Below are 12,771 nucleotides of genomic sequence, written 5' to 3'. Positions count from 1 at the left end.
CACAGTAAGATCATTGTAGGTACTGGGAGAGACACCTTTTTCTCTCCATCTCTCTCAGTCCATAAGACAAACCATTCAAGAGGCCTTTGTAAAAGTAACCTTAAGCTCAAAGGTCTATTTCTTTTTTTGTTTTGTGAGATGCTTTGAGTAGTCTTTCCAATGTGGTATTAATCACAGAAAGGATTTCCAATTCAAAAAACTGGCTTTGGAAGTTGGCTCTGTCTCTCTAAGAGAGTTCCTTGATTGAACACAACTGCTTTTGCCACTAGGTTCATTGTACTGGCTTTGGAGTCAAAATATCTGGATATAAATCCTACTTCTACCCATTTAAATTTGAGAAAATCATGAAATCTTCCTCATCCTCAAAGACATATAGACATAAACTTAGTGTCTTTAGTTTGATCTTGAAATACTTCTGACATTAATGGATATGGACAAAACAGATTGGTGGCCATCATTAAGGTATTTGCTTCTGACATGGAAATAAAGATTTTCTCTCTTTACTTGATCTGAATCCACACTAATCTTACCCTCTTGTCCCCAGGAGCTCCCTTCAAGAACCCCAGATGTACCTCTGGCTTTATGGTTCCAACAGCTAATGCCGTAATGAACTAAGCCTTCCAAGCTCAAAGAAACACTACAATATCATTGCCATCTTAGACAGAGAAGATGATTAATGTTCAGCAACACAAATTCACTCATTCTTCCTCAGGATCTCTTAAACTTCAGTAGCATTTCTGTGCTTATATCTGTCCTGACCTTCCACTTCTTTCCGACAAAAAATGGGAATAGTTGAAGTGGAAATGATGTCTTTTCTTTCCTCCTCTTGGTTTTTGGGAATGGGGCTTCCCCAGGGTGTGAGTGACCAATGTCATTGTCAAGTCCTTCTCTGGTAGAACAACTGCTCTATTGGTTTTGTAATATGAGCTGATCTCTCCCTTAGGAGAGGAAGTAAAGGGGACCGAGTGAGACCTTTCCACTCCCCAAAATATGAGGAAGGGTGAAACGTTACCTATGGAAATCAGAAGTTTCAAATTTCAAAAAAAAAAAAAAAAAGAAAAGAAAAAGGATCTGGAGAGGCAGAAGGCAGAGGCACTGAGGGGAAACTGGGACTTAGTAATCTTTTTGATCCTCAACCTCTCCATCTACTAAGGAAGAGGGCTGGACTAAATGGCCTCTGATATTCTTTCCTAATCTCTGATCCTAGATTTCTTCAAGCTCTAGGTCTCCGAAGCTATGGCTCTTACCTAAAGATGATCTAGAAATTTCACAGTGGAGTGCAAGTTCAATATAAGTCTAGTATATTACTTCAATCCCAAAGCCTGATGAAGGGAAGCATGGTGTCTGGTTCTGGGGAGTGGTTAGTTTTGTTTTACTCTTTTGTGGTGACAAAAAGTAAAGCACTGAAGTATTATGCATCATACTGGGTGCTATCTTTTAGGAAGAATGAGTTGGAGAAGGTCTAGAGGAAGGTAAACAAGAACAGGAAGGGTCTCAATATCTTGCCAGATGATGATGGGTTGAAGGAATCATGGATGTTTATTCCAGAGAATGGACGACTTAAGTTAGATGGGGGATGGTGACCACTTCAAGTATTCTGAGAGTTGACATGGAGAAAAACACTCAGACCAGCTCGGTTTGGTCTCAGCAGGAATAGGTGAATGAGTAGAAGGTGGAAGGAGGCAGATTTAGGGCTGGCCACCAACTACTTTTCTCCCTTGGATTACAAATAACTAAGTGACATAGTCAGATTCAAAGATAGGGATAGCTACATTGGTGCACAGAGCACCAAGCCTAAAGTCAGGAAGACTCATTATCCTGAGTTCAAATCTAACCTCAGACACCAATTAGTTGTGTGACCCCGAGCTAGTCACTTAACCCTGTTTGCCTCAGTTTCTTCATCTGTACAGTGAGCTAGAGAAGGAAATGGCAAACCACTCCAGTATCTTTGCCAAGAAAACCCTAAATGGGGTCATGGAGAGTCAGAATGATTTAAAGTGACTGAACAACAACAAATAACAATAACAAAAAACTTAGAGATTAAATCCATGTTGTGGCAGCAGGACACAAATGATATAAACATCTAACTTTCAGAACTATTCTACAGTGATGTTGATTATGCAGCCACTAAACCTATGAGATGTTAACCAGCAGTGGCGAAAAATGAGTTCTTCGTCTTTTTTTCAAAAAAAAAAAAAAACCCAAAAAACCCCAAATCCTCTGACACTCCAAAGTCCTACAGCGTCTCTGTTTCAATTTCAGGCAAAGAATGGGTCAGGCTCTCCTCCGGCCTTGATGTGTGTTCTATTTAGGGCAGGTTTGTTCACATATCATTCACTTATCTCCAAAAGATAAGAAGGCCAGTTCTGTCAGTGTATTGTCAAAAGTGCTTTGTCAAAGGGTCACAGGGCTTCCTTCTTCCCTTACCAATTCCCTGTGTTCCCAATATCCACCTTCACTCAAAACATTAACTTAAAAATATATGTGTTGGCCAGAAAAGAGGCCCTGTCCCCTGCTGATCTCATTCTCAACTACTTTTTTCAGACACTGCTAATTCAAATTTCTTTTTTGTCCTCCTAATTATTATATTATCACCATCACTAGTTTTATAAATAAAAAAAAAATTTTGTGCCTAAAAAAATAAAGTTTAAAGACCAGACTGCCTTAAACCCATCCTTTTAAAATATAATTTTATAATTGTGACTCTTGGAACCTATCCTATTTCTTGGACAGCTTCCACTAAACATCTATTTGTACTTGAGAAAAGCAAAGCTATTTTGGCCACCTGCTTCCAAAAAAAGTCCCAGGGGAAAAGTGTAAGCGCTCAGTAGAGTGCTGGCTAGCTCTCTGCCCTCACTTGCCCATTTCTCTGTAAGGGGAAAGGGATGAGGAAGTCACCGAAGGAGGCCTGGTCCTGCCTTCCCTGATTCCATTCACTTAAATTCACTGCTAGCTACTGTTTCTCCTTTTTTGTTTTTGGATCTAATCGGTCTGGGTATCTGTGGGTGAGGAACGCTCTCTGTCACTGCAGATGGAGCTCTTCCCTATAGCTTAACCTTAGTGAAAAATTTAGAGATTCAGTGACTTGCCCAGCATCCCACAGACACCATATCACAGGTAGGTTTAGAAGCCAGCTCTTTTTGACCCAGAAGCTCACTATCTACTGTGCAACAGCTGCTTCGCCTGACTTCTCCTGTTATTAATGATTTGTCCCACATATTCTCTGGCATCATCAAGGAACAGTTGAAGGCTCAGTGAAACCTTTGTAGACTTACTAAACTGTCATATCTTAAATAGGTAATAGCTCAACATCGAGCTTAGGGATTCTTAATTTTTTTATGGTTGTCATGGATCCGCTTGGCAGTCAATCTAGTGACACCTATGGATCCTTTTTCACAATCTCTAAATAATTGAAAGAGATGCTAAATTTCAGTTTGATTTTTAAAGAAAAGAAAGATATATTTATTTCCCATCCAAGTTCATGGAGCCCCTAAAGGAATCTAAGTTAAGAACTCCCTGTCTAGCTGAAAAGCCTTTTCATGAGTACTTTTAAGAGCATCATTGGTCTAATGAGTTTGGAGATATATATTTTTTTCCCATCCAAGTTCATGGAATCCTTGAAATCGATCCAAGGACTCTAGATGAAGAACCCCCTAGTCTAGGTGAAAGGCCTTTTCATAAGTACTTTTAAGAGAATCATCAGTCTAATGAATTTGGAGATATATTTATTTCCCATCCAAGTTCATGGAGCCCCTAAAATTGATCCAAGGACTCTACATTAAGAACTGGTCTAGGTGAAAGGTTTTTTCATAAGTACTTTTAAGAGCACCGGTCTAATAAGTTTGGAGATATCATACAGTTATTCAAAACTACTTGTATTAAATACCCTGTTTTTATTTGTACTTCTCATCTTTATGCTTCTCCTGTATCTATTTACATGGGACCTTGTTGTCTGCCCTGTTAAAACGTGAGCTCCCTGAAAGTAGGAATTGTTTTATTCCTTGTACTTGTATCTCCATGGCCTGTTGATCAGCCAGTTGTGAAACTGGGGTCCAGTTTCATAAGGTCCAACAATACCAATAGTCCCCTATCCTGGAGGATTTAGATCCCTTCTGGGATAGTTAATGTCAGAAATCCTCCAACTCTTATAAGAGGAACTTTTTGAAGGAATGAAAAAGAATATCAGAGAAGTCATCCCCATCCCCATTTCAGTCTCCCCACTGGTACACTCTGGGCTACCACCCAGCCCAACACTGATCAGTTGGTACCTAAAAGGCAAACTTTTCCCACAACTTCTCATTAATGCTGAATAGAAAAAAAATGAACTCACCTCCAGTAAACTAGCACAGCAATAAGAAGAATGAGGCACACGAAGGTCAGAGCAGACACTACGATCAAGGGGATGATCCAGTCCATCCTCCCAGGAGAAGCGCGGGTCACCATGCTAGAGGTGTTTTTGTCTGCAGCAAACAGAAATCAATCCAGTTAAAAACCAGGGGGTGAGATGAAGGAAAATGGAAAAGGGGGAAAGAGAAGGAGAAAAAGAAAGATGGAGAAACAGAAACAGAGGGAGAAAAAGAGATAGAGAGATAGAAACAAACACACTGAGAGAGGAGACAAAGAGAGGGGATACAGAGACACACAGAGATAGCGAGAATAGGAGAAAGAATTAGAGAGAGAGAGGGAGAAAAGAAGAGGAGAGAGAAATAGAGAAAGATGAAAGAGAGAAGAGGAGGAGAAAGGGATATAGAAAAGAAAGGAGAGTAGAAAGGGAGAGAAAAGAGGAAAAGAGAAAAAAGAAAGAGAGAGATTGAGAGAGAGACACACGGAGAGACAGAGACAGACACACAGTGAGAAAGGAGATAGAGATAGAGGGGATACAGAGACACACAGAGAAAGAGAGAAGAGGAGAGAGAAATAGAGAGAGGGATAAAGGAAGAGGAGAGAGGAAGAGAGAAAAAAGAGGAGAATGAGAAGGGAGAGAGAATGGAGGGGGAGAAAGGAGATAGAAAAGAAAGGAGAATAGAAAAGGAGGGAAAAGGGGAAAAGAGAAAGAAGGAGAAAGAGAAGGAAAGAGAAAGATGAAGAGATAGGGGAGAAAAAAGCTGAGAGAAGGAGAATGAAGGGGAGAAGAGGAAAGAAAGGGAAAGTGGAGAAAAGGATGGAAAAAAAGGAGAAAAAAGAGAGAGGCAGAGAGAAAACCCAAATCAGAGGGAGCAGCAGGGAGAGAGATGCAGAGGGAACAGACGGGGTCAGCACAGCAGCAGCCACCGAGTCCTGCTCCACTTTTGAGAGGGAGGGACCGAAGTGCCCCGATGCTCCCGCCCAGCCTGCTCGGTGCTGCCTGTCCTGGCCAGCCCAGGGATCGCACAGAGTGCAGTTGTCACCATTTCCTCCTTAGTCACAACCAAAACAGTGCTCCTTACATAAGTGCTGCTCTGTGAGCATCCCTCCCACAGGCTGGAGGCCAGACAGACCTGGGGCTCGTTCGCAAACACAAACGAGCTTTGCAGAAGTCGGTGTTCATTAAGCATATTTTATTTAATCATACATATGTGAGTTGAAATAAAACTCCTTTGGGCACCTGTCTCGAGCTTGTTTGTACATAATGTTTGCATGCTTTCCCCCTTATGATGAGTCTCTTGAGGGGAGGTTGTCTTTGCCTTTCTCTCTATTCCTGGTCCGGCATGCAGTAGGTGCTTAATAATTGTTTATTGTCTGAGAAAACGATCCCTGAAAAAGCAGGCTGTGCTTTGTACCCGAGGCAGAAGAACAAGGCATGATCTCCCCCCCTGCAAAGTTGCCAGGGAGGGTTCAGTTCATTTTCTCTATTTTTAATAGACACAAACCAAGGACTCGTTCTGAGCTGCGGTGGTTCGCCGTCCTACATATCTCTGCCTGTCCACAAAACAGAGGTAGCTGGGAGCCGCCGGATGTCACTGCTGTGTGACATCATGCCGGCCGTGCACTTTCAGGGGGGCAGAATGCAGTGGAGAAGGGCGGGGAGAGTCCAGAATCAAAGGGTAACTGTGTCTGGAGGGGGGAAGCCGTTCTGTTTTTGTTTTTGTTGAGAGCAGGGCTGCAGGCTCACTCAGTGACGATTCTGTCTGCTTTCCCAAAACTAGGCCAGCATTCAGCGGAGGGAGGTAGGGCCCATCAGGGGACTGGCTGGAGCAGGACTAATCAGCTGGAGGTGGCCCGGTGACTGAACAGGAGCCAAGCTGGGAACTGATGGTCGGCAGTCCAGAGCGGACGGCTGACCCCGCCTTGGATGGGTCCCGTTTCACAGGGAGGGCTGCATGACTTGTCCCAGCTCACATTGCTTCATCGGCTTGAAGATTGAGGGTTTTAGATTCTACTTAGTTACATTCACCCATTTAACAGATGAGGAAACCAGATAGTTACATTTGCTCTAACAGATGAGGAAACCAGCTCACGTTGTTCCATCGACTCGGAGATTGAGGGTTTTAGATTCTACTTAGTTACATTCACCCATTTAACAGATGAGGAAACCAGATAGTTACATTCGCTCTAAGAGATGAGGAAACCAGCTCACGTTGTTCCATCGACTCGGAGATCGAGGGTTTTAGATTCTAGATAGTTACAGTCACTCTAACAGATGAGGAAACAGGATCAGGAAGTTTAAATGATTTGCTTCAGAAGTGGAATTGGAATTCACATCCTCTGAGTTGAAGGCCAGTGACCTTTCCACTATAGGATGACACTGTGATCATTTATACTTATAAGTGGGTGTTGTCTTCCACATTATGATGAAGTTTCCCTGTGAGTAGGGATAACTTGATTCCTCTTCTTCAGTTGTTTCCAACTCTCTGTGGCCCCATTTGGGATTTTTTTTTCCCCTTTGAGGATGGGGTAAAGATATCAGAATGATTTATCATTTCCTTCTTCAGCTCATTTTACAAATGAGGCAACTTAGGTAAACAGGGTTAAATGACTTGCCCAGGATCATACGACTAGTAAGTGTCTGAGGTCTGAACTCAGGAGAAGGAGTCTTCTTGATTCCAAATCCAATGTTCTATCTGGCTCCCCAGTTTCATTCATCATGGATAATAAATAACACTTCTTTGACTTTCCTTCTTGAAATCTAGCTCAAGTTACAAAATGCTCTCACAAAGTTCCATTTCTTCCTTCCTAAAACCCACTTAATGAGAAAGATAGGTTTGAAATTGACCCCATTTTCTGGATGAGAAAACTGAGGCAAAGGGTTTGTATAAGGTCACATGGCTAGTTAGTAGCAGATATTTAGGATCAGAAGGTCCATATTTAACTACCCCCTAAAGCTCTTTAATCCAAACCCTAAGGAGACAGGACAGTGGGATAGCAATGACAGAGGACAACCCCATCTTTTCTCTTTGGGTTTCCTGGCCAGGCTGCCTTTCTTGGAGCCCAATGAGTAATTTCTGGTTTTGGGGTATGTTTGAGATGGGGAGGAAAAAAACTAGGAAAGCATTTATGGCTTCTCTTATAAAAGAGAGAAGAGGTCCAGTTAAAAAGCTAATTATGATGCATGTGCCCAATACATATGAACTCAGTGTGGGTCAGGCCCACTGTGGGCCAGATTTGAGCCACACATTTTATGGCTTGTAATTAGGGGAAAGATATGGAAGGCCAGACCTCAGCCCTATTCGCAGCTACTTTCAGAGGGCTCAGGCTCACAAGCACTTGTTTAGGCAGGCCTCCCACCTCCTGCTCTCCCTGGGACCAGGAGATGCCTTCTGCCGGAGGCCACAGGGAGCCAGTGTCCCAAATGGACTTGAGCTTTTTATCCAGAAAGCCTTCCAGGGCACGATCCACAGAAGGAAAGGAAGGAAGGCCAGACAGCTAGAGCAATCGCTGTTTCAGGAGACGATCTCTGTTTTTAAAGTGACACACTAGTAATACTATCTGCATTCTATCTGTATATAATTATATATTTATTACATTATGTGTCACATATTACATAATTATATACAATATATTATGTAATTATACACATGTGTATGTATACATATATGTATGTATGTGTACATGCACAAACACAGAATTATTCCTAACAGTCAATTCCAAAGCTTCTTTAACTGTGGGTCATGATCCCATAAGGAGTTCTCCTAACTGAATGTGGGGGTCACAAAATTATGATTGATTATCGGTCAATGTTTGATTTGTATACCCGTTTTATACGCCGAGTTGCATAAAAGTTCCTCGGGTGAAGAGGGGTGGAAAAAGTTGAAGAAGCCTTGGTCTATTCAAGAAAAAAATATATGAAACACCCAACAATAGCATATCTAACCAGAATCAAGATGGATTCTAGGTGAATAAAGGACAGCTAAAAATTGGGAATTTGAGAGAGAGATAGAGACATAGAGAGAGACACACACACAGAGATAAAGAGAGAAAAAAAGAGGGAGAGAGAAAGAGGTGAGACAGAGAAAGAAGAGAAAGACAGAGACAGAGACACAGAGAGACAGAGGAGAGGAAGAGGGAGAGGGAGAGAGATGGGCTTTTGGGAAGACGTGGCAGTTGACCTTGACACTGGAGAAGTGCAAAGCTTATTTGAAGCACAGGCTTGTTTATGTTGCTTCTGGCACAGGAGGAGTACGGCTTGGGAAACTGGCATCGGGGGCCACCTAATGGCAGCATGCTCTGTTCACAGCCATTCCCCCGCCTGTGGTCAAAAGTATCCCTGAAGGGATAAGGAGGTCAGGCTGTGACTTCTCTCCCCGTGTTGTGCATGGGACCACAGAGCTGTGTCTGGTTTTCGAAGGAGATCAATGACGTCCCAGGTGATGTCCTGACTTTGATTTAAGTGAGACGGCTGCAGTCATCAGCCTCATCCTCTCCTCCAGAGGCCGTTGGCAGGACAAAAGCCAGGGCTGTTGGTGATGGCCCAGATGCAGGGGATGGCATTGGGCGACTCCAATGGCTGATCTAGTTCCAAGCCCTCCACGACATTTGCTGTTGGGACCAATATTCTCATCAGCGTGTTCTACCAGGGGAAGTCCTCACGTGCTTGGGGTGGACATCCCCTAACTCATAAAGGATTTGAGGGCTGTCCGCTCTCCTCAACCTGCCTTAGCCCATCTGCTCACACGTTCACCAGGTTGTAGCTGCTGCACGTGGCTTCTTGCAGTCCCAGGTGGGTGTGGATCACAGGTGGACATGAAAGGTAGATGAGAAACCCTGAAAAGGTGGCAATCCTCCCTGCATCCACCTCACTCTTCAAGTTCCTTGGATCTAATTCTTTTATTTCAACAATGAGAGCCATTGAGGCTCAGAGAATTTGACTGAGGTTACAGGCAGTGAAGAGCAAAACAAGATTTCAAAACCTGACTCCCAAATTTTCTTTTCTTCTAGAAAATCAAGTCATCAGGTGAAAACAGAACTCTGAGCATGGGTGTTTTGCTCCCGGAGATTCCATCTTTATTCCCCACCACCCGTCATCATCAGGCTGGTTAACTGTAAGCTCCCTGCAGGCAAGGACCTTTACTTTTTTGCCTCTGTATCCCCAATGCCTTGCATATACTGGATGCTTAGTTAAAGTTTATTGAATTAAATTATTTGAATGAATGAGTGCTACTGGTTTCTGATATGCAGCAGCATTGGTAATAGGATGAGGGAGGGAAGCTGGGCTCATGATTGTCTTGATGTAGGCAATTCCCATTGCGGAAATGCTTCTAAAATTGCAGATCAGCAACTTGTCTGTAAGTTGAGTCTCAATAAGTTACCTGGGGACCCTGAGAGGTCATGATCACCTAGACCCTGAGAGAGCAAGGTCACAGTCCATATGTATTGTGTCAAACGCAGGACTTGAACCCTGGATTCCCTAACTCAAAGGCTGTTCCTACTATGTGACATACTGCGTCTTAACTGAGAGGCACAATCAACACTATGTCTTTTTCTTCTTATGGGACATCTTTAAAATTCCTGATATTTATACCAAGCTTTTGGACTTGCAATATTTTACTTGATCCTCAAAACAGTTCAGCCAGTCCGGTACTATAGGCATTGTAATTCCCATTTTTCAGCTGGCACGCCCAAGATCATAAAGCCCATAACTGTCAATTAGGATTTAAATTCAGGCAGATCTCTTCTGAAATTAAATCCAAATATGGTTTGCCATTATGGCCACAATGCCCTCCCCTCATTGTCAATTTCAAAATCTCAACTCTTTGATCTAGCGACACTTGAACTTCAATCCCATTTCCTGATGAAATAAATCACTCCAAAGATAATATCTCAGAAATATTACAGAGCTGATGTTGGTCGATGGACTTGAATTTGCTCTGAGAAACAACATGGGTCTATTTCAGAATCTCAGAGCTACAAGGGAACTCAGCAACCACCCAGACCACAGTTTTTTAGCCACAGGCCGGGGAAACTTGTCATTTTGATAACTGTATTTCACTATAAATGATTTCCTTTGTGATTCCCCCATATTTAATTTTATGCATTCAAAAACCTTCATCTTGAGAGGGGTCCACGGGCTTCCCCAGAATGCCTAAGGAATCCAGAAGACAAGCTTTGGCTCTATATTGTCCTCTCCGAGCAGCCATTCAGCCCATCTTCAGACTGATGTCTATTGTGTTATCTCTAAGGTTGCTTCTAGCTCAGCATCCTATGAGCCAGCGACCACAGGTCTCTCTCGGTGAGACACACTTTGTGTCAGCATGGGGCAAAGGAGCCCAGAGCTGAACTGCTGAGTAAAGAAATCGACATTATTGTAGATGTGAAAAACAGAAAGTCAAGTTGTAAATAGTAAAACTACAAATTGGACTTTTTTTTGTAAATCACTTCCTTCCCCACCTTCTTCAACTTTGCACAAACAAAACACACGTACATATATTTATGTATGCATGTATATTTGCACATTTGTATGTATATGAGTTCAAATTTCAGCATATGTGTTTATATATACATGAGTTCAAATTTCCTCAAATCCTTTGAAGTTTTCAGCGCACTTCTCGATGGACTGCACTAGGGACTTCCTGTTCTTCCAGTCAAGTGTGATGAAACCAATCTAAAGTTCAAATTATTAGATTCAAAAGCTCTATGATAATTCAGGTTATCCAGGTTGCCTCCATCAAAGGCTGTGTAGCTGGCTGGCTCCTCCCAGTCTTTTCCAAATCAGAAGTGCAGAACTGCAGACTCAGAAAGGACTCTAGCAGCCATCTCGTTTGACCTGAACTTCATGACTTTTTTTCATATTAAGACCCAATTTGCTGATCTGGCTCTTGCTCGTTGGGATCTCCATTCTCTGCAGGCTGTCTGACATAAGATGAACTAGTCCTTATTTGTCAGAGCAGGATAGTGAACCATCCCAGGGAATAACAAGCTCATAGGGTATCTAAGAAGAACTCAGAATCGGAGTGAAAAACATGGCTTTGGGAATGGCCAATTCACATGTCCAAGTATACCATTGTCTGGCTCTTGAAATAAGGGTTTTGTGTCAAACAACTTCCTTTATTAAGTGTTCATCAGAGCGCCATTGCCATTTGAGAAACTTAAGCAATTAATTTGAAATTGGGTAATTTCTTTGTGTCACAGATGTGAGGGGGCCCATGGATTGATTCTATGTTTTCCTTATCCCAATCGATTCTGACTTCTGCCATCTTGGTTCTTGGGCCATATCTTATTGATCAGTACAAAAGATGCCGAAGAAAGGAGGGATCGCTTTCAAATGCTCATCCTGCAGATAGCATTTGCTGACTGAGAACACTGTAAGAGCCACCTCCAGAAACTTCTCCAGCTTCTGTTCAAAGTAGGACATGGACAACCCAATGGATGATGGAGGACAGATTGTCCTCTGGATTCCTTCAGTATCAGGGGCACAGGATCACAGAACCAGAGCTACTCAGGGACTGCATTAAATTTGGAAGGCTGGGTTGACTACATAGTTTCTTGAATGTGATACTCCATTTCCTGTCTTCGGGTCTTTCTTCTCCATCATTAGAATGTCCTTCCTGACCTCACTTTGGCCTCTTGGCTTCCCTAATCCCTTCTTCTGTGGGAATCCCTACTACTAGTGCTATTCTACAGAGATTAACTTGTACACACTCTACATCATGTCGTTTGCACCCTGTCTCCCCCAGTGAATTAGGACCTTCCTGAGGGCAGGGAGCATGTTTTTGCCTTTCTTTATAGCCCCAGTGCTTAATAAATACATGTTGACTTGTAGACTCTGGATCCGACTTAGGAGCAGTTGTTTGCAAGTTGCTTCTTGTATTAGCTTGGGAGGTCCTTGAGAGGTAGCTCTGTGGGAGGGAGGAAGAGAAGGAAAGAGAAGGTGGGGGAGAGAAGAGAGAGGGAAGGAGAGAGGGAGGGAAGGGGGAAAAGAGGGAAGGAGGAAGGGAGGGAATGAGGGAAGAAGGGAGGGAGAGAAAGAGACAGAAGGAGAGGGAGAGAGACAGAGACTAAGACAGAAGGAAACAGAGATAGAGACAGAGAGAGACAGAGAAACAGAGAGAGAGAGATGACATATGTAAATAATTATCTATCCAGGTCTGTGAGAGGGGTGGAGGGAGGAAAAGAAGAAAGGAAGGGGGAGGAAGAGAGAGAGGAGGGAGGGAGGGAAGGAGAGAGGGAGGGGGGAAGAGAGAAAGAGAGAGAGAGAGAAAGAGAGAGAGAGAGAGAGAGAAACAGACAGAGAGAGAAAGAGAGAGAAAGAGACACACACACACAGAAAGAGACACAGAGAGAGATAGAGGTGGGGATTGACAGAGACAAACATGCAGAGAGAGACAAAGATGGAGATAGTGAGAGACAGAAAAAGAG

At 43.0% G+C, this 12,771-nt stretch overlaps 1 protein-coding gene across 3 annotated transcripts in view; it reads right to left on the bottom strand.

Moving 5' to 3' along the window:
- Window positions 1–12,771, bottom strand: part of PTPRG (protein tyrosine phosphatase receptor type G) — a 786,314-nt gene that overhangs the window by 103,203 nt on the left and 670,340 nt on the right. For all 3 annotated transcript variants that reach the window (XM_051980013.1, XM_051980023.1, XM_051980032.1), the window contains exon 13: window positions 4,331–4,460. In XM_051980013.1, the coding sequence (XP_051835973.1) occupies window positions 4,331–4,460 (130 nt within the window). The remainder of the gene's footprint in view (window positions 1–4,330; window positions 4,461–12,771) is intronic.

This window comes from Antechinus flavipes, chromosome 1 (assembly GCF_016432865.1).
Source record: "Antechinus flavipes isolate AdamAnt ecotype Samford, QLD, Australia chromosome 1, AdamAnt_v2, whole genome shotgun sequence".
NCBI lineage: Eukaryota > Metazoa > Chordata > Mammalia > Dasyuromorphia > Dasyuridae > Antechinus > Antechinus flavipes.
This window is presented reverse-complemented; position numbering and strand designations above follow the sequence as displayed.